The following is a 21,309-nucleotide window of genomic DNA, read 5'->3' as shown; positions in this document are numbered from 1 at the left end:
ACAAGGGTCGCACTGGATAAGGAGAGCGTCGTGATGTTATCGCGATGCGACCAGAGAACTTACTGGGGATCGAGACCTGAGCAAGCATGCTCTCTGACCCGGGGTCGCCTCAGAGCGTGTATCACACCACCTGAGGTTGCCCCCTCATAGAAAACGGGAGTAGGGTAAACTACACAAAACTCTGATCGGTTGGGAGGAGAGCCCAGCTACTTCTAAGAAAGTAGTTCGAGGTAAGCACTCAGTGTTGGAACAACTCTTTATTTAAAAGGTGGATATCACAGGAAGAGATACTCAAAGCTAGAAAAAATCTTATTTATGGTAACATTTTATTATTCCTTTACCTCTGCTGTGCACAAAGCTTTTAAAATTTATGACATTTCACAGCTACTGGCATGAGCACAGTGGTAATCTTATTTGATCTACAGTTAAAAAAAAATCCAGACTCGGAAGTAACAAAGTAGCAAAATATTGAAATAATTGTCAATGATATGCACACCTGTATTATTTATAATAAAGTAACAATCATTCAATACATATACAACATATAGAGAAAAATATCCAAAACCACAATTACATCAACCTAAGGAAAACATGTAGCACCAACCAAGCAGTACAGTAGTTACATCAACTACAGTATTTATAAACATTTTTTTGGCAAAATCATTTCCCCATAATAAGTCATTCAAAACTAATGCAAAATGATCCATAAATTTATGCTTGTAAAAGCATGAGCAGAATAATAAATAAAATTGCACTTGCTCAAATCTTTGTTCTTCAATAAAGACCCATTTAATTTGATAATTATCATGAGCAATTCAATTACTGCTATAGCCCTCATATAACTAGGAATCAGGCTTAAAGAAGCTCTGAGCCAGCAACTTGAAATTTTACCTTGAATGATGCAGAGTGAAGATACTTTTAATATTCAACAGCAGTTGTTTCATTCCAAATATTTTGTTATCTAAAACACACAAGATTTATTACACATTTGTCTGTACTGAGAAATTTATAATTCCAAAAAGACCTCATGTTTTATTACACATTGCTTAATATTCTATGATGCAATTTTTAATTAACCCAAAAATTAATATGATTAAAATTTGAGACCATTGAATATAGGCTTCAACTAAAGCAATTTTTTAGTTTAAATTTTCTGGTGGAAAAGTAGGTTTAGACAATAATTTCGTTAGAATACTGCGATACATACTTAGGTCATCTGTTTACGGCTAACCCCTAATTATAGGTCACAATGAATTTTTTAATTTAATCCTAAGATTTGTGGCTCAAGTAATCTATAATACCTATTTTCAGAATTTCAGGTTTTCCCTGCCAAATTTTATATTTACAAACCAGCCAAATTTTATATTTACAATGAACGAGTCATTTTCAGTCCTGTTCTAACTTCTTATCTGTACTTAAGTGACATTATTAGGAATATATATTAATTATGTAAAGTTGAATTAACAATAATGTTATTTACCACAGAAACACTTAATTCAAGAAAATATAGATTTCAATGTCATGATCACATTTACCCATTATATATAGTGTACAGGTAATGTTAATATATTTCAACAATTCATATATTACTGTACAAGAGTTCCACTTTGATTCAGTTTGATAAAAATGAGAAATTACACAGAAGACCCCAAACAGGAAGTGTAGATTTAAACTGTAAAATTCACAATGAAAATTTAAAGGCAATTTCCAAATAAGGTATATACATGAATGAATTACCTGAGATTATCTATTGTCACAAGGAAGATTGTTCCATTCTAATGTTTAGAAAAATTTCTGGCTGCAAGAGGAAAATGTTACTCATAGCTAATTACAGCGGTAACAGAAACCAGCTGAATCTTGCATGCCTGAGGAATACAGCAACCCGAGTAATAAATCTGCAAAAATTACATTAGGTTTAAAGGTAATACAATGGTCCTGCAATACAGGTGTGTTCCCTGATAAAGAGTGCAAACCCTTAGTGCTCACTAACACTATGAATGATCATTTTCTTATTGTTATTAGGTAGTTTAAACCAGACTACGGTAATGAAATATAGCAGAGGGGTGGGGATGTACTTTACAACAGACGCTAGTACAGTATTCATGCACGTAAATAGGATTTGTCTCCATTACCTTTGCATTTTAATCTTTAAATACCCCCAAATAATTAACCCGTATTAAATTGCAAAGTGGAATTGATATCATGATAATTGTAAACTGCTGGCCAAATTCAAGTACCAGAAAATTTTTTGGCTTTAAACATATGTTGTTTAAATCTTTGACAACCAATAGATATGATGTATAGTACAGCTCCTGAAAGAAATTTTTTTTTCCAAATATTCATGAAAAATTGAATTCTGCACCAAAGCAAAAAAAAAAAAAAAATGGCTCTGTACTTGTGGTAGAGAGCCTTAGTTGAACTTCATCATTATGGGTCAGGAATAATGAATCAACCTGCATATCCACTGTGCAAAATGCTAGAATCGACCATTTTCTCTTGACTTTACTGAGAGTAGGAAGCGCATTTGCATACATTTTGGCTGCCCCTTTTAATGTTAAATTTTTTTTTCAAGAACAAAATACAATTCTTAAATTTATATCTATTTTATGGTTTTTTCTTGGCCCACATTTCAAAATTTATTATAGAAAGGCATATTTTATTCCAATTAATTATTCTGTCATAAAACATCATTGTTTAGACAAACTAAAACCAAAATGAATGTCATTGCTCAAATATTATGATTGCCATCTTTAATGATTTGAAAAAAAATATTTTATCCAAGTTTCTTGCTAATGCTTAGGAGCTCGGTGGGTGAATGGACACTAATCAATTACGCGGTTGTTAGTTATCAAAAAAGGTTTTCTAAAGGGGATAATTTTTTTCTATACTTGTTAACAGATTATTGGAAAAGGAGGTTGGAGTACATCAGTATTATATTGAATAGTTTACAATAAAGTAGATCAGAGTACAGCAGTATTATAATGAGCACTGTTTTAAGTAATGATAATTTATGATCATAACACTCCACCACAGTAGTTTTGTTTCAATCCCACTTATAAATTGTAATATTTAAGGAATTATTTTGATCACATACCAATTTAATAGTAGTAGTTAAATGTGCTAATACAACCAGTGATAATTCCAATGAAGACATCTAACAATTACATCTATGAAATGTACTTTCCAAAGTTTGAACCTGCATTGGATACCTGACTTACATATATTTGATATCTGCCCAATTATTGGATAGTTTTATAATAAAAATACACTTCTACATGCTTCTCACCAACAGTACAATAATTGAAAAATAAACATGGTATAACCAGTTCCAGAAATACCTGCTTTATTCAAAACTTTTTTTTTTATACTTTTCTGTACTGCTTTTTACTTGGAATAAAAGAAAATTACAAAATATCATATAACATTTGTAGTAATTGAAATAACTAAATGAGTTTCAGCTAATACTAAAAACTTAGATATTATATCATTATTATTATCGGGGTAAATTTTAAAATTGTATTATTACACCAATGAAATATCTCTAAACCACTTAAAGAAAACTGTAAACTGAACTATGGAAATTTCAATCACTGATTTTGTTATTCAATAATCATTCTTTGCTGGTTAAATTTGGTCCTATAGTTCTATAGATAAACTGAGAAGTCTATACAAATATATGGTAAACAAAATCAGAGTTAACCAATGAATTGACTTATTTATTAAGAAATATAGCATATACCAAGTTTTTGTTAAATTTTAAGGGCTAGTTTTCAAAAGACACACTAATGAGATAGGCAGAACCCAAAGAAAATGATAGATTATTAAAGTTTATGTGCATGTCAGAACTGTAATGTAGATTTTATAGAAAGTTCTGTGGATTTCCATTTTTTCTAAGTCCAGCATATTATAAATAATAGTATTATCTCCATTGGCCTCTGCAATGATTGAATGTAATACTTACGTTATATGCCAAGCACGTATGATGTAAACACACCAGGCGATATATTTTCTATTTCGTTATCTTTAATTATGAAATTTTATATTCAAACGTACGAATGTTTCATATGAAATTTAGTTTACTTACACAATAATTTCTGTAATGATGTGGTGTTGTCAAATAATCATCAATGTATGAAAGAAGTCTCGAGACTACATACTTGATAATTGACATTTGACCTCTGCTTTAACAACTGAGTGTGACTGCTTTTGTGTTTAGTTTACAGATGCACATTAATATTTATATTATACAAATAAAGTTCTTTAATCAGAGGACTGATTAAAATTTCTGACGTCACTATATAATCTGTAGTAAAACTTGGGTCAGGAAAGATGAAAATGCAGAAACTAGAGGTAAATGACATACAGCACAACAGCTAGGTAGTTAGCTACACCAATAAACCATTATTGCTCCTGGTAACCAGAGTAAACAATGGAAAAGAATCATCCAAGAAAATTTGTGGGTTATCCTGAAGTTAACAAACTGAACTTTAGTGGATTGCCTTTTATGACCATTTTCTATTAAACATTAGAGAATACTATTCATATTTCTGGAAGCATTTTAATATCCAATATTTAATAGAGCATTTGGCTTTCCACAAACATTTTGATGAAACTATAATTCAGTAATTTGTTGGTTCACTGTTTTTGAGACTCCTGCTGTGTTTATAGGATTTGGTTATGCAAATGTTAAATGTAATAGAATGATTTACAGTATATCCAAAAACAATTTCATGTAAAACTCAAGATTTATACAACCAAAAAAATTCACCACCACCATCACATAACTTATGTACAGCAAGCAACATCTGTACGGTAGACACTGGCAATTATAAAAGAAATTCACTTTCATGACTTTTTAACTTTGAAAAAGTAATATTACCAACAATTATTAACAATAAAGAATAATTATAGGAACATCTACAATACCAAGCAAGAGAAAAGTAATATCAAAATTTATACAAAACAAACAGGAAATAAATTAGAAATAATGATAGTACCAAATATTTTGCCTCAACTTTTCTTTCCTGAATATACAAACCAGTCATTTAATGAGTATGACTTCACCAAAACTAGCACAGCTGTTAGCTTTTAACAAGGTCAATATCATTGCCAGTCGGGTGGTGATTAGGCCCCACCCACCTACAGGTGGAGCAACCCTCACTTTAATCTTTAACCTAGCAGGGCCTGGTTGAAGGATTATGATTTGTTCTGATACAATACAAACTACTGTCCTTTATTAGGAGATCCATCATTAGGTGGGCAGAAGTCCCAATACCAAGACTGGCTGATTAACTAACCTGGGAGATGTCAATGTACTGTACAGTACTTGGTTCTTGTATAGGAGCAAAAGTCATGACTCATGCCAACCTCCTACCTATCTGAGTATGAAGCTGTTGCAGGTGTTTGGCAAGTCCCTACCAGAAGCAGAGAACTGTTGGACATTCACTGAAGAATCTATAATTTTTCCAAATGCACGAGCATTTACGAGAAATGTTTGCATACATGATACATTCCATTCATCCTCCCCCTAGTATGGGAAGATGGAGATTAGTACTTACTCCAATACAAACTTAATTGCAAAGAAAAGTTACTCAGTTCAGTTACTCAGCTGTGTTTGGTGTTAGTCTAGCTCATAATGTCACAACTGCTACATCCCAAATATGGGGAATAAGAGAAAAGATGACCAGACATTCTTACCTTCACTCTAGGCTTACGTTGCGACTACTATCTTTTATGAGATGCTAATTGTCCAGCACTTGTGTGATGGGAAGATTCTTCCTGAAGGCTAGGGTAGAACCGATCCCTCCGGCTTTGAGTCTATGCTCTAGCTAGTCAGTCTGTAATCTCTTCGTAAGCACGGTATGCATGCTTCATAGTCTCAGGAAGCCAGAATGAAACTGTTCTTAGATGTCCTCTTTCTAACCCCACCTGTGGTGAAGAACAGCCTTTGATGCTATGGTCTGAAGTGCCGAGTTCTCTTCGGGTAGCGCTTAAGCGCCTTCACTGAACAGAAGTAAGTCATCCCAATTGGTTGCCACGTCTTGGATTGAAGAGATAGTAAAGGACTTGAGCTTGAGGTTGTGGACAGCTGGGTCTTGGGTCCTGGACAAGAACCTCAGGACGAATGTAAAGGAAACCTTCTTTCATCCCTCTGAATTATGTGTGACATGAGATGCCAGGCAGTTCTACTCTCGTTTTCAAGGTTAAGGCAAGTAGGCACACAGTCTTGAATGTCCAATCCCTATCAGACGGTCTCCTTAAGTGTTCATACGTTGACTGATTGGGAGAGCTAAAAACTCACGTGGTGTCCAAAGCTTGCAGTCCAAGTTCTCTAGGATCCTTAGACTGCTTGAAGCTCCTGAGTATGGACAGATCCCACGAATAGGAAAGTTCCAAGCCCATCATCAGCATGAAAACCTGGCTCAGCATAGCTATTCATAGAAAAGACTGAGAGGAGCTTCTTTTGATAAATGTAGACAAGGAAATTGGCTATCAATTGCAGAGATGCTCCAAACAAAGAAGTACCCCGCCTACGACACCAATTCCGATGTACTGTACCACTTTCCCAGGTAGACAAGTGGAAAGAATTTTCACCGGAACGCACTCATCTCCACACTGCCTCGCAAAAAGCTCTTCGCTTGGAGGAAATTTTGGGCCATTGAGGTAGTTCTCTCGGTATCTCAACAAGGCTCATCAGCAGATATGGAAACCATTCATCATGTGGCTACCTGGAAGGTTATGTCTCATCCCGAGATTCAAAGTCATCAATAGCCTGTTGATTACTCAACGTCTCAGGCAGAAGGGAGGAAAGGCACATGCTTTCAAGTTATTTCAGGGATGATGGAAGGTGTCTTCTATTGCTGCCAATAGATCTGGAAACAACAAAAATACACAGAAAGCTTCTTGTTTTAGCAGGTGGCGAACAAGTCGATTCATGGGGAAACCCCAAAAGGGCAAGAAGCCTTTTTGCCATGTAGGGCAGTAGTGACCACTCTACTTCTCCTCATGGCAGATAAATAACCTTAACTACACCATAGTACATCCCTCCTCTGAGAGCTCTACTGCACTCTCGAACGTCCAAGTGTGTAGTTGCTTCGCCAACTCACAGAGGCACTGTGAGTGTTGACATAAGCTACTACAGTACTGTTGTCAATCATCCACAATACCCAATGCTCTATCAAGCTCTATTGGCAAGTTTGCAGCGCTGGAAGCGCTGTGTGTACTTGCAAACAGCTGATGTAAGCTTTTCTTCTTTGGACCGACCACTCTCCCAAAGTGGTCTGGTCCTTCTGTGCACTACAAACCTCCTTGGATTTGTGTGTGAACATCAGCATCTCCAGAGGATTAGAGTCGAGTGCAAGATCCTGTTAAGGTTTTCATTGTTCAGCAATTACAAGAAATCATTCCTTACTTCTTATTCTATTATTAATTATTATCATTATTACATGCTAAGGTACAACCCAAGTTAGAAAAAGCAAGATGCTATAAGCCCAAAGGCTCCAACGGGGAAAATAGCCCAGTCAAGAAAGGAAATAAGGAAATAAATAAACTACAAGAGAAGTAATTAACAATTAAATAAAACTGTAACAACTGTAAAATAAATCTCATATATAAACTATAAAAACTTTAAAAAACAAGAGAAGAAATGAGATATCCTCAAGCAAAAGAACTCTACCCCCAAGACAGTGCAAGGCTATGGCTCTTCCCAAGACTAGAGAACAATGGTTTGATTTTTGAGTGTCCTTCTTCCATTCTACCCTTACCCTTAAAAGTACAGTGCAGTAGTTAACTCCTTGAGCAAAGAAGAATAGTGTAGTTTGGTAATATCTGTGTTGTCAGATATATGAGGACAAAGGAGAAAATGTAAAGAATAGGCCAGACTATCGGGTATGTGCAGGATCCACAGTAGTACTGCCTAAAGGAACCAGTAACTCTCTAACGATGAAATTTGTCCCAGAAGACATTGTCACTGCTGAGCCGGAAGTTGATGATTGATCAGAAATCGTTGCGCTACCTCCTTGAGCATGTTGGTAAGATTATCTGACGGAGACTCTATACTGCCTTGTCTATCTAAAATCTCATGTACTACATCCTTCACTTGTTGACTTTTCCCAATTGAGCAACAGGAAAGAAGTCTGTAGGATCACCAAATTATCTAGATACCTCAGATAAGAATGAACAATCACGTGAACACTTAGAGAGCAGTAGGTTTTCAGTACAGGGCTTTGAATTGGTACACAACTCCCTCAAGCATAAAGTGGAAGTGCTTTATGTCAGACCAATGGATGAATATTTGAAAATATGCATCCTTGAGGTCCAAAGAAAGCATGAAGATATCCTTTCTCATGGCTGTACGTACTCGCTGCCTCCATCCTTTGGTCGACTTCTCTACAGGAACAACCTACTGTAGAATCCTAGAAACCAGACTTGGATGACTTCTGGCAGCGTGTGCCCTTCTGTTACCTCTATCACGCTGCACAGACATCGAGGATTGCTGGGATAGCGACACTCTTTCTACAGTAGATGAAGAAGGAGGCTCCTCCACTGCAGCGGGGATAGACATGTTAAGAGGCACTGCATCAAGTCACTTCTAGGTCCTTGCATCAATATACACCTAACTGTGGCCAGGATTGGCAGGACAAAACTACACGTCCGCCAGTAGTGTCGCTATTAACAAGCAGCACAAATACTCTGTAAAAATAAAAAGGAAAAGCATTACCAAGCCAGTAACAGACACTGGGAACTACGTCAGTATAGCATTGCGGCCGAAGTCAAAGTGAGGGTTGCTCCACCTGTTGGGCTCACCCACTACTAGACAGACAACTATGTTCACCTCATCAAAACTTTAATGGCCATTCCAGATTCGCTGAAGTCATATTCTTATTAAAAGACAATGGTTTGTATTGTGTAGGAACAAACATGGGTTTAAGATTATTAATAGTCACCTGCCATGATTTGCTATTGCTTATTATCTCATAATCAGTTAGGCTTTCATATACCATATGGACACATCCAAAGGATCATGATGTGTCAGTCAGGAAAGTAAAGGACAGATTCTACTTTACTACAACAACGTGAACTTAAAAGGTAATGCTAACCAAGACGATTCAGGACTTTCAGCTAGTTTTCTCATTCTATAAATAAGGTACTGCAGTGTGTAATACTGTGTCCTAAATGCAGTTCATTTAAGATAAAATAATTTTCTGTTCATAAAATACAGATCAGCAATTTAACATTTACAGCAATAGAATGGATCAAGAGCTAATCCAACAAGAATAATGTAACTGTTTCACTGAAAAGATATCACTATAGCTATTATATACAGTACACCACTGAGCTATAAATAGATGCTGGGAGTTTCCTGAGGATCTATTTTGGAAAGCTTACTTCAGTTATTGATACATCTTAAAATAGTTTGGCTCCAACAGTGTTTACAAGGGTATGGTACTAATTCTAGAAACCTTCAGATTAAACAATGGATTGACTATTATCTTACTAGGAAGCAGAATTAGGGTGGAAGATCATCTCAATATTTCACACTAAACCCTAGTTATACCATTTACACCAAATGTCATGAACAAAAATATTTTTCATTTAAAAAAAAAAAAAAAAATACACATTGAGTTTCATAAAATTAATTCCGTTAAAATCAAAAGTACTTAATTTCAATACTGATCTAAAAAGTTCATCTTTAATGCATCAAAGTTGCAAATAGTTTCGTAATGTATATCCTTCGTTAAAAAAATCCTTAAAAATACCTTTTGTCATCTATCTCTGGGACAGTCTAAGACTTCCCAGATTCTTATTCCTCACTGAGTAGGACTGTGCAGCTGTACATAATTGGCAGGGAATAAACCATACTGTCCTTTGCACCAGCCTCTCCACCACCCTTCATCAATCTGAAATTGAAGTTATTTATTCAATTCATCATAACTAATTTAAACTAATACTGAGCATCTAGCTAACAATCCAATGAAGTTACAAACTAATCATCATACTATTAAATTTGTAATGAAAAGGAGAAAAAATAGATTAGAAAAAGTTTCGTATTGCTGCTCCCGAGCTTTTCTACTTGCCTAATTCTATTCATCTACTTCTATTCTTAAAATACTAAATCATATAAGTTTATGGTCTATCACCTTATATTGGAATAAACATATTAGTGCCTTTGATACAAAATATTAATAGACTATCTTGCAAGTAAATGAAGCGCGCAGCATTGCAATCAACCAGATTTAGCTAATACACTTAATAATGCTTATTCAGGTTTGTATTGAAAACGATATATAATACTGTTTTGAAATATGTTATTTTGATAATAAAATAAATTTTTGAATATACTTACCCGGTGATTATAATAGCTGCAACTCTGTTGCTCGACAGAAAAACTCTACGGAAAAATTCGCCAGCGATCGCTACACAGGTAGGGGGTGTACTCAACAGCGCCATCTGTCGTTCAGATACCCAGTACTCATTGTAAACAAAGAACTCAATTTTCTCCTCGGTCCACTGTGTCTCTATTGGGGAGGAAGGGAGGGTCCTTTAATTTATAATCACCGGGTAAGTATATTCAACAATTTATTTTATTATCAAAATAACATTTTTCAATATTTAACTTAGCCGGTGATTATAATAGCTGATTCACACCCAGGGGGGTGGGTAGAGACCAGCAAAATATGTTTACATCATATGAGCTAAGAATTTTTATTTCATTTTAGAAGTTATCAAAATAACTAAACAAAATAAATAGGTACCTGGTAAGGAAGTCGACTTGAACAATTACTCTGCCTTTTTAAGTACGTCTTCCTTACGGAGCCTCGCGATCCTCTTAGGATGCTGAGCGACCCCTATGATCTGAAGTATCAAGGGTTGCAACCCATACAACAGGACCTCATCAAAACCTCTAATCTAGGCGCTTCTCAAGAAATGACTTTGACCACCCGCCAAATCAACTAGGATGCGAAAGGCTTCTTAGCCTTCCGGACAACCCAAAAACAACAATAAAAACATTTCAAGAGAAAGATTAAAAAGGTTATGGAATTAGGGAATTGTAGTGGTTGAGCCCTCACCCACTACTGCACTCGCTGCTACGAATGGTCCCAGAGTGTAGCAGTTCTCGTAAAGAGACTGGACATTCTTAAGATAAAAAGACGCGAACACTGACTTGCTTCTCCAATAGGTTGCGTCGATTATACTTCGCAGAGATCTATTTTGCTTAAAGGCCACGGAAGTTGCGACAGCTCTAACTTCGTGTGTCCTTACCTTCAGCAAAGCTTGGTCTTCCTCATTCAGATGGGAATAAGCTTCTCGTATTAACAGTCTGATAAAATAGGATAAAGCATTCTTTGACATAGGCAAAGATGGTTTCTTAACTGAACACCATAAAGCTTCAGACGGGCCTCGTAAAGGTTTAGTTCGTTTTAAATAGAACTTAAGAGCTCTTACAGGGCATAAGACTCTTTCTAGTTCATTTCCAACCATACGATAAGCTTGGAATATCGAACGATTTTGGCCAAGGTCGAGAAGGCAGCTCGTTTTTGGCTAGAAAACCAAGTTGTAGAGAACATGTAGCCGTTTCAGATGAGAATCCGATGTTCTTGCTGAAGGCATGAATCTCACTGACTCTTTTAGCTGTGGCTAAGCATACCAGGAAAAGTGCCTTTAAGGTGAGATCTTTCAGGGAGGCTGATTGTAGTGGCTCGAACCTGTCTGACATAAGGAATCTTAGTACCACGTCTAAATTCCAACCAGGTGTAACCAAACGACGCTCCTTCGTGGTCTCAAAAGACTTAAGGAGGTCCTGTAGATCTTTATTGTTGGAAAGATCTAAGCCTCTGTGACGGAAGACTGATGCCAACATGCTTCTGTAACCCTTGATAGTGGGAGCTGAAAGAGATCGTTCTTTCCTCAGATATAAGAGGAAGTCAGCTATTTGAGTTACAGAGGTACTGGTCGAGGATACGGATACTGACTTGCACCAGTTTCGGAAGATTTCCCACTTCGATTGGTAGACTCTAAGGGTGGATGTTCTCCTTGCTCTAGCAATCGCTTCGAAAAGCCTCTAGCTCTCGAGAGTCTTTCGATAGACTGAAGGCAGTCAGACGAAAAGCGTGGAGGCCTTGGTGTACCTTCTTTACGTGTGGCTGACGTAGAAGGTCCACCCTTAGGAGAAGTGTTCTGGGAACGTCTACTAGCCATCGAAGTACCTCGGTGAACCATTCTCTCGCGGGCCAGAGGGGAGCAACTAGCGTCAACCTTGTCCCTTCGTGAGAGGCGAACTTCTGCAGTACCTTGTTGACAATCTTGAACGGAGGGAATGCATATAGATCTAGATGTGACCAATCTAGGAGAAAGGCATCTATATGAACTGCTGCTGGGTCCGGGATTGGTGAGCAAAATATTGGGAGCCTCTTGGTCATCGAGGTTGCGAAGAGATCTATGGTTGGCTGGCCCCAGGTGGCCCAAAGTCTCTTGCATACATCCTTGTGGAGGGTCCATTCTGTTGGAATTATTTGTCCCTTCCGACTGAGACAAACTGCCATGACATTCAAGTTGCTTTGGATGAACCTCGTTACTAGTGATATGTTTAGACCTTTTGACCAGGTGAGGAGGTCCCTTGCGATCTCGTACAACGTCCGAGAGTAGGTCCCTCCTTGCTTGGAGATGTACGCCAAAGCCGTGGTGTTGTCCGAGTTCACCTCCACCACTTTGCCTTGAAGGAGAGACCTGAAGCTTTTCCAGGCCAGACGTACTGCCAGTAGCTCCTTGCAGTTGAAATGCATTGTCCTTTGACTCGAGTTCCATATTCCCGAGCATTCCCGACCGTCTAATGTCGCACCCCAGCCTACGTCCGATGCGTCCGAGAAGAGAACGTGGTAGGGAGTCTGAACAGCCAGGGGAAGACCCTCTCTTAGGTTGATATTGTCCTTTCACCAAGTCAGACAAGACTTTATCTTTTCGGAAACCGGGATCGAGACCGCTTCTAGCGTCTTGTCCTTTTTCCAGTGAAAAGCTAGATGGTATTGAGGAGGACGGAGGTGTAGTCTTCCTAGTGACACAAATTGATCCACAGATGACAGTGTCCCTACCAGACTCATCCACAGCCTGACTGAGCAGCGTTCCTTCTTCAGCATCTTCTGGATGGATAGCAGGGCTGGGGGCTGATCGTCTTGTTGTTCAGCAACGTCCTCATCAGAGGGTTCCTCATCCGAAACTGATGAGGAAACTGCAATGGAGTGGGCAACGTCTGGCTTGCTGAATCCGGTCGCACTGGTGGATGCGTGACGGAGCCGGACGCAATATCATGGAACTGCTGCACAGTCTGTGAACTGTCAACAACCATGGGTGCGCGAGGAAGCACAGCGTCAACCCGAGACTGTCTAGACCGTCTGGGTTGTGCAGTCAACACCCTACCGGGTTGCTGAGGTTGACGCACTGCGTCAAAACAAGTCACCTCTGCTGGTTGTTGAACGTCCTGAACGTCAACAACCACCTCTGAGCGTCGCTTAACGTCAACGTGCGGCTGGCAACCCACACTGGGTCGCATCGGTGGAGGAACCACCTCAACTGGCAGACGCGAGTAGGTTACCTCAGCGTCAACAGGGCGCACAACCGACCGGTTGGAAGGTTGTTGGCCAGAAGGTTCGGTAGCAACCTTCTCCGCATTTAAGTCCTCTATCAAGGACGAAAGCTTGGACTGCATGTCTTGCAGCAAAGCCCATTTAGGGTCTACGGGAGCAGGTGTGGCAACAGACGGGGTTAGCGACTGAGGCGGAACCGTTTACCATCCCTGAAAGCCTTGTTATGCGTGACATAATAGTACAGCAAAACTTCAAAGGCTCGACAACAGCTGTGAAGTTGACCTGTAAACAACTTGGAGCGTCTCCTGGCTAGGCGCCAGGGAGAGTCTACCAGAATTGAGAAGTCTATCTGGGCAGAGGCATGAACTCCCAAGCCGAGAACTTCTCTCGTGTCTGTCAGACTCTCGCTCTATAAACCAGTTTAAAAGAAGGGAAAGCAAAGGCTGTATCCCCCAAACTCCTCCTGGTGAAAAACCAGTCGCCTAGCCAACGTAACGCTCTCTAGGAGAGCGAGAGAGCACTAGCTTAAAAACAACGGCTTCGAAGTAGCTAGGCCTAGTGTAAGCTCTGACGTTTAGGCGAACGAGGAGCAGCAGTTACAAAAAGATCCGGACGAAGATCCTTAAAAAAATCATCATGATTTAATTAAAGTCCATAGGAGGCTAAGCAGCTTTAGGCTCCTCTCCATCTGACAGAGTCCTCAAGGGAATATCAGTAGGAGGGAGAACAGCAACTTCCTCATCTACAGGAACCTTGTCCAATAAAAGCTGAGTCTCTCACTGTTGCATTAGTAGCGGACCAGAACGCAACGTCATGTAACTGCTTGACAGTCTGTGAACTGTCAACAACTGAACTGTCAACCACAACAGGTGCGTGAGGACGCACAGCGTCCACTCGAGACTGCTTTGACTGCCTAGACTGAGCAGTCAAAACAACTCTAGAATGCGGAGGTTGACGCACAGAGTCAAAACAAGTCAACTCCGATTGTTAGTGAACGTCTTGAACGTCAACAGGAGCATCAGCCAGTGGCCTAACGTCCAAATGCGGCTGAAAAACCACACGAGACCGTATCGAGTGTGGTTCTAAACAACCTGACTGACGTGACTAAGCTACGCCAACGTCAACAGTAAGAACAAAGGAACGTTAGGTTGGCTGAAAGCCAGGATATCGATGAGATAAAAGGCTAGACTCAATGGACTAATCGGCAGAATAGTCTTCCATAAGGGAGGCAAGCATATACTGCATGTTTTGCCATACAACCCCTTAAGGATCAACGGAAATGGTTGTGGTAATAGACGAGGGTAACGTCTGTGACCGCAACACTTTGCCTACAAAAAAAGACTCTCGGAGTCTGTGTTACGCTTTTGTTAGGCGGCGAGCAGTTATCCGATGACTGCATAGGGTCAGAGCTGTCCTAATGGTTGTAACCAGGACGCTGGACCTGTCCTGAAAGGACTGACTTTCGCTTAAGGGCTTCGAAACCTTGTGACAGGTTTCTTATGCGAAAAGCCTACGGATGGCGACGAGAAACAACGTCTCTCTCGTCTTATGGTAGGGGAGATCTTGGTAAGATACACCCGATACCATAGAGGGAAAACGTCTGTTCGTTGGTCAAGGCCTCTCGAACCCATAAGTCGTTTGACATTACTTCTCCCCTGGGCTTGGGAGCATGTAAGAGGTCCCGGACTAGGTGAACGACAGGCACGAACAGACGAACCCTCGGACGCAACACTGTAACACTTTGCGCCTCGGACGCAACACTGTAACACTTTGCGCCTCGGACGCAACACTGTAACACTTTGCGCATATCACTTTATCACTTCGATTTTCTGTTTTGCACTTATTTCTACCTGAAACACGCAATTCTACCCTTCATTAAAAGGTAGTAATTGCGAAATCAGTTGTATAATGCAAGCTCATAATACCAGCAAAAAACAGAAAACATATTTTAAGATAAAAAAAAAAAAAAAAAATCAGTGGCTGGGAAAGAGACTAAACACTAGTTCATATAACTACGTTTTCAATCTCTCACCGCACATAGCCTGGGGACGAGAATAAAAACCTAAAAACGTTTTATCCTTCCTCCCCGTACAGCGACTAGGGACGTGAGTAACACGAGAACAACGTTACCCGCTTGAACGGAACGTTTTCTCTCCTCTCTCTCCCTCCGTCTCTATCTCTCTCTCTCTTTCTCTCTTGATTTCGCACCTAAGAGAAGAGCTCAATTATATATCGTCAAAAAAAAAACATGTTATTTGACTAAAGGAAAAAACTGAAAGGTTTTTCAAATAAAAAGTTCCTTTAAATTAGAATTTAAAACATTTAAGCTAAGAAAGAATGAACAAAACGTCAGAATCGATTTACTCTTACTGCAAAGTGAAACCGTGATACACTCTCTCTCTATCGTAACGATAGAGCGCATGATGAACGTCCTGAACGTCAACAACTGCGTAGCATAAAAAACTAAACGTTAGTTCTTCTTTGAAAACAGTACGAAGACTATCAAAGAAATTCTTTCATAAAATATTACATTTAAAAAGTTTTAAATCCTTAGCTCTTTAAAAGCTAAAGACGATATAAAGGGCTCAACTTTGATTAACTTTGATTTCCAAGTTAGGACCGCCTATTCTCAGGAAAGGTCTATATAAACAAAGCATTAAAATTTATTTTTATATGTTTATAAAAAATGGAAAGTTAATCGAAGAGGCCTAAAAAAGGCGGAGAGATATAAAATATATAGAGGAAAATCTATAACGTGAAAAGATAATTACTAAAAACCTAAACACACTTCCGTCTAAGGGAAGGGTCGGCCATTTAAAAGTGAAAGAAAGTCCATACTCTCTTTGTCACCATAATTAAATCTATCCAAAACGAGTTCAAGATTTAAGATGAAGATAAAACACCTGCATAGCGAAAGCTCAAAACTAGAATAGTGTACTTCACCAAATAGTTGTGAAAACAAATCCAGTTAGCAACAGCGAATTAGTAGGTCTTGCCGGTAGCCCGACAGAGAGAAAATTGAGTTCTTTGTTTACAATGAGTACTGGGTATCTGAACGACAGATGGCGCTGTTGAGTACACCCCCTACCTGTGTAGCGATCACTGGCGAATTTTTCCGTAGAGTTTTTCTGTCGAGCAACAGAGTTGCAGCTATTATAATCACCGGCTAAGTTAAATATTGAAAAATAGAATTTTGATGATTAAATAAGTCAGGATTAAAATGATAATTTCCCAAATTTAAGTAGGATCTTTTAAAGCCGAGGTGTTTCCATATATCTCTTTCCTTTTTTTAAAACTCCCGCAAATCAAAGATTACTTCTTAACATATTTTCGGGCAACCTTGGTAAACCAGTATCTTTCCTATACTAAAATCAAGAATTTTTCTCTTCCCTACAAGCGAATACATTTGGTGCACCCTATCGGACTTTACACTGACACTTGAATACCTTGAAACAGGCTTAATGTATTAGTAAATTATCACATACAGTATAACTTTTGGCAATGGTACCCACTGGGTTGGTGGCATGTGAAGTGAACCTGCAAATGAGAGCTGTAGACCAAGCATGAAGAAAAAACATATGCATTAATGTATTGTGGAATCTCTGAGGCTATTAGTTATACCTCTAATACTGTACTTTAGAGTAAAAAAAAACAATAAATTGAACTTACTTTTTCAATATTTGTCACAATATCGTCTGGATCAAAGGATAGTTCATCTGTATCCACTGAAATAAAAAATATCTTATTATAGGAATTTTCAAGATGATAAAAAAAGCATTTCCTTAATGAATAAATAGTTTCCATAAAATCCATAACTAATAAGCTCACAGTCACCATCCTTAGCTCTGCCATACATCCATGATTTTGTCTGAACAATAGAGGTACTATCAACCAATAGCCATATGTTAATCCTGAACCAAATTCTCTTTACACGAAACAAACAAAAAGAAAATTAATATCAAATAAGGTAAGAGACAAAGTCAAGCACCACTCAAGAATATGTACAGTAGATACAGTATTATAAGGAAGGGGGAGGCCTTGGGTAGGTCTCCTGGACCATCCAGCATGGTTTTCAAGTCCCAATGCTACACTTAAATTACACTAAATTCTCAGTGGCTTTTAATTTATTTTGATTTCAAATAAACTACAGTACTGTACTAAACTTAAGGTACCGTAAATACTCAGGATAGGAAGGTTATATGACTTGAGTGAGAAATCTTTTGAATTATATATCTTGAGGACAAGAAGCTCATGCTTCGTAGATATTAACACTTGTACTTACAAGTAAGCTTCACTGAAACAGAAACATATAAATATTAAATGTAAGCAATGATTTTGTAATAAAACTCTGAGATTATAGTCGTTACTTACTGGCTTCGTAATCATACAGGGCAAATGCTGTGATACCCATTCCCTCATCTGGAGATAAGCTTTCAGGTGACATCTCAGTTTCTTCTTGGGGTGCCTAATGAAAACAGATAATATAAACAAAATCAGATATTCATGAAGTAGGTTTTCTACGGCATTTCAAACAGTGAAGAAAAGTAGCTTCTATATCTTTAAATACATCTTAATAGTTATTGGAAATTAAAATTTAAAAATTATTTAGGACAAACTCAATTTCTTTATTTATGCAATAGCTGCCATTTTAAGCCTCTGTCTTGAAGAAATACAGTAAACAAAACATAAATGGGGAAAAAGATGGAACAAGATACATAGTTTCTTATAGTACTTCAAATGCAAGACAGTTTTACACAATGTACTGAACATAAAATGGATAATTTTACATCATGCAATAGTTCAAGTCATCTGCAACATAATACAGTACTTACAAAACACATTTACTAACATAAGCACAAAAATTGCTAAAACTAAATGGTTTGATAATGAGATAAAAGATAAGACAATATGAGATCAACAGTGAAAGGATGAACAAAGCAATTTCCAGTTGATAGCCCTTACATTACCATCAAACCAACATATTCCTACGGGAACATAAAAAACACTGGCAGCATAGAAAGAAAAAAGGAAACATTTTCATTACACTGAACACGGAATAATGAAACATGGACGATCCCTTTTGGCATTAAGGTACGGCTATTAATATGGTCTATCCAAACCTTAATCTTCACAATTTGGGAGAAAACAGAAGACGTATACAGCAAGTTTTGGATTGGATTACGTACTTCTATGTTTTGATTTCCCAATACATTATGCTGGCTTTTCTTTACAGCCAGCAATAAGACTGATAAATCTGTTTACTGTTTTGTTTCAATATATTTTCCCAATCTCTCAGGAATTTTTTTTTGAAATACAATATAAAACAATAAGATACATTACAGAGTATGGAACTTTAGAATCCTCAAAACAATAATAGTATGGTCCAATATAACTACCAAGGGAGATGAATACTTCCCCTTAGCTTCGATTTAGATAGAACACAAACTACTACCAATAAGATTTTGGTAAGCGTATGCAATGGGATAGTTTATGTATTGGGTATTAGACTCTGGTGGTCAATGAAAAAAAAAAAGAAAAAAAAAATCAAAACCACATAACCCTCACTATTACAGCCAATTTTTCTAGAAAGTATCCATTTATGTCTATTAGATATGAGCCTTTGAATAGTATTTTCTACACTATTACACATGTGGGATTTATCAACAAGTTATGTTACCAACTATGTAGTGTTGTGCCTTATTTTCAGTAAGTTGTTGAAATAAAAATTAAATACTCCAGTATGTAAAAATATGTATAGGTAACTGTTAGAATACTTAATACAAACACAGGCACTCTCTCGATTGTACTAGAATCAACTGACTGAAAAGTGAAAAAGAAAACTGTCAGTTGATATAAAATCTAGTATTCTACAGATACACATATTTTTACATAATAAAAGGCTTTTAAAGTTAATCAAATTGTTTCACCTTTTTCATTTAATTTTCAATTCAAAGACCCAAAATTTACTAAATATTACAGCACCACAATGTACGGTACTGTATATACACATTCAACAAAAATACTTCTTGTTCAATCGGCTGATTTCGTTACTTCCACAATGCTAGCAAATTCATTTATCAAGAATTTCTATTGCATTTTTTTTTTTTTCAATTTGCATTTGTAATTTCTTTATGTGCAAACAGCTGCAAAGCAAAACATTATTCAATTTAAATTTCATCATTTAAAGTTTCACAGTTTATAGCCAGATTTTCATATTCAGAGAAATTGCAGGTGGAAGGATACCTATTAGTCTTGAGTTCCCTTAACAGATCCAACTGGCAAAGCCACTTCAAGATGAAGACAGGTGTCCCCTGTCTTTCATTCCATAAAAAATGGGAGATTTCTATGGTTCTTTCAACCTTAATAATTTACAATTGTCATTAACAAACTATTCTTCTTATTTCTCCTCTTGGAAATCACTACGGTTAGTCTGTCCGTAGGAATATTCTCATCCAAGTATACATATATATCCTACTGAATTATCTTTAATTAATAGGGTTCAAAAAGGGCATTCCCAGTGAGGTTTATTATTAACACCTCTTCCAACAAAAGGGCCTTTGTATAGAGGGACCTATCAGTCAAGGACTGAAAGTTACTGTTAGGACAATTCTAACCTTTCAGGTATGATTATTCTTACTGCTGATATTTGTCCTGTACTATACTTGGCTATTTTCTCTATTGGGGTCATTGGGCTGGTTGAATTTTGGTTTTTCAGCTTTGGGGTGGGATGACCTTTAATAATGACCATAATCAACCCTCAGTGTCATTGGATGTATTGAGTCATGGCATTGGACGAAGTTTGTCATGTAATTTCCAGTTTTTATCTTTTGTTACTGTATTTAGGCACATGGAAATTTAAAATAAAAATATGTTTTACATACCAATGGAAAGGAAATTTCTTCAGCTTTATGTCATTTAAAGTTATAAATTTCTAACTGATAGCTTTCTCACAAAGACACGTTAAGTAAAATGTTCCAAAAAAGGGTCTGCTTCTTGAGTGAATGTTTTTGCTGAGGGAGTGGGATTAAAAGGGGTGAATAGTATAGTAGTGAAAATAATAATAATGTTATAATCAGTCTCTTCAGACCTACTTCAACTGGCACTGGATGGCCTGAGTGATTTAGGAAGGTCTGAATGCTATTTCCAAAAAAAATTTAAAAGGCTTCCTTTGGTGACAAGACTGAAATCTCTGAAGTGTAGCTTACCAATCTCCGATTTTACTCCTGATCATCGGCATAAGATGCCTACTGCACTTCAATTACTTGACAACCAAATGATCATGAGGAGTATACACAGTTCCACTAACATAAAATGCAGTTGAAGGCAGCCTTCTATTAAAAAAAAAAAAAAAAAAAAAAAAAAAAAAAAAAAAAAAAAAAAAAAAAAAAAAAAAAAAAAAACCTCACAGTTGCTATTAACTCATATTACTCTCAAGTCCAATACTGTAATGAGATGAAACTGTGGTCTGCACTTCTGGTAAATTTGAACTATCAATTATCTAAACTCTTCACTCTTTATACATCTCTCAATATAATCTACTTTTGTTATACAAAATACTGGTCTGAATTACCACTAATAATTGAAAAAAAAAAAAAAAAGAATTTTGAGTGAAAACTTCTGAGCAAGCTAAAACATTATCGTTTATGTTACTAACAACCGAGAAAAATCTAAGTAAGCTCTTACATATCTTATATAAACAATATGGACAATGTTTCCTCTTTATTGACTG

The 21,309-nt window shown here is 37.4% G+C and overlaps 1 protein-coding gene across 9 annotated transcripts in view; it reads right to left on the bottom strand.

The window, feature by feature from the left end:
* Window positions 1-304: 304 nt before the first annotated feature.
* Window positions 305-21,309, bottom strand: part of LOC137642400 (src substrate cortactin-like) — a 94,938-nt gene continuing 73,933 nt past the window's right edge. For 8 of the 9 annotated variants that reach the window (XM_068374931.1, XM_068374934.1, XM_068374936.1 and 5 more), the window contains 3 exons: window positions 17,952-18,045; window positions 17,250-17,305; window positions 8,249-9,899 (listed from right to left, as the gene is read on the bottom strand). In XM_068374931.1, coding sequence (XP_068231032.1) covers window positions 9,810-9,899; window positions 17,250-17,305; window positions 17,952-18,045 — 240 coding nt within the window. In that variant the 3' untranslated portion in view covers window positions 8,249-9,809. Of the gene's footprint in view, window positions 1,896-8,248; window positions 9,900-17,249; window positions 17,306-17,951; window positions 18,046-21,309 lie in introns of those variants that run through there. The other variant, XR_011044769.1, reaches the window with a different exon arrangement.

This window comes from Palaemon carinicauda, chromosome 6 (assembly GCF_036898095.1).
Source record: "Palaemon carinicauda isolate YSFRI2023 chromosome 6, ASM3689809v2, whole genome shotgun sequence".
In the NCBI taxonomy this organism is placed as follows: Eukaryota; Metazoa; Arthropoda; class Malacostraca; order Decapoda; family Palaemonidae; genus Palaemon; species Palaemon carinicauda.
This window is presented reverse-complemented; position numbering and strand designations above follow the sequence as displayed.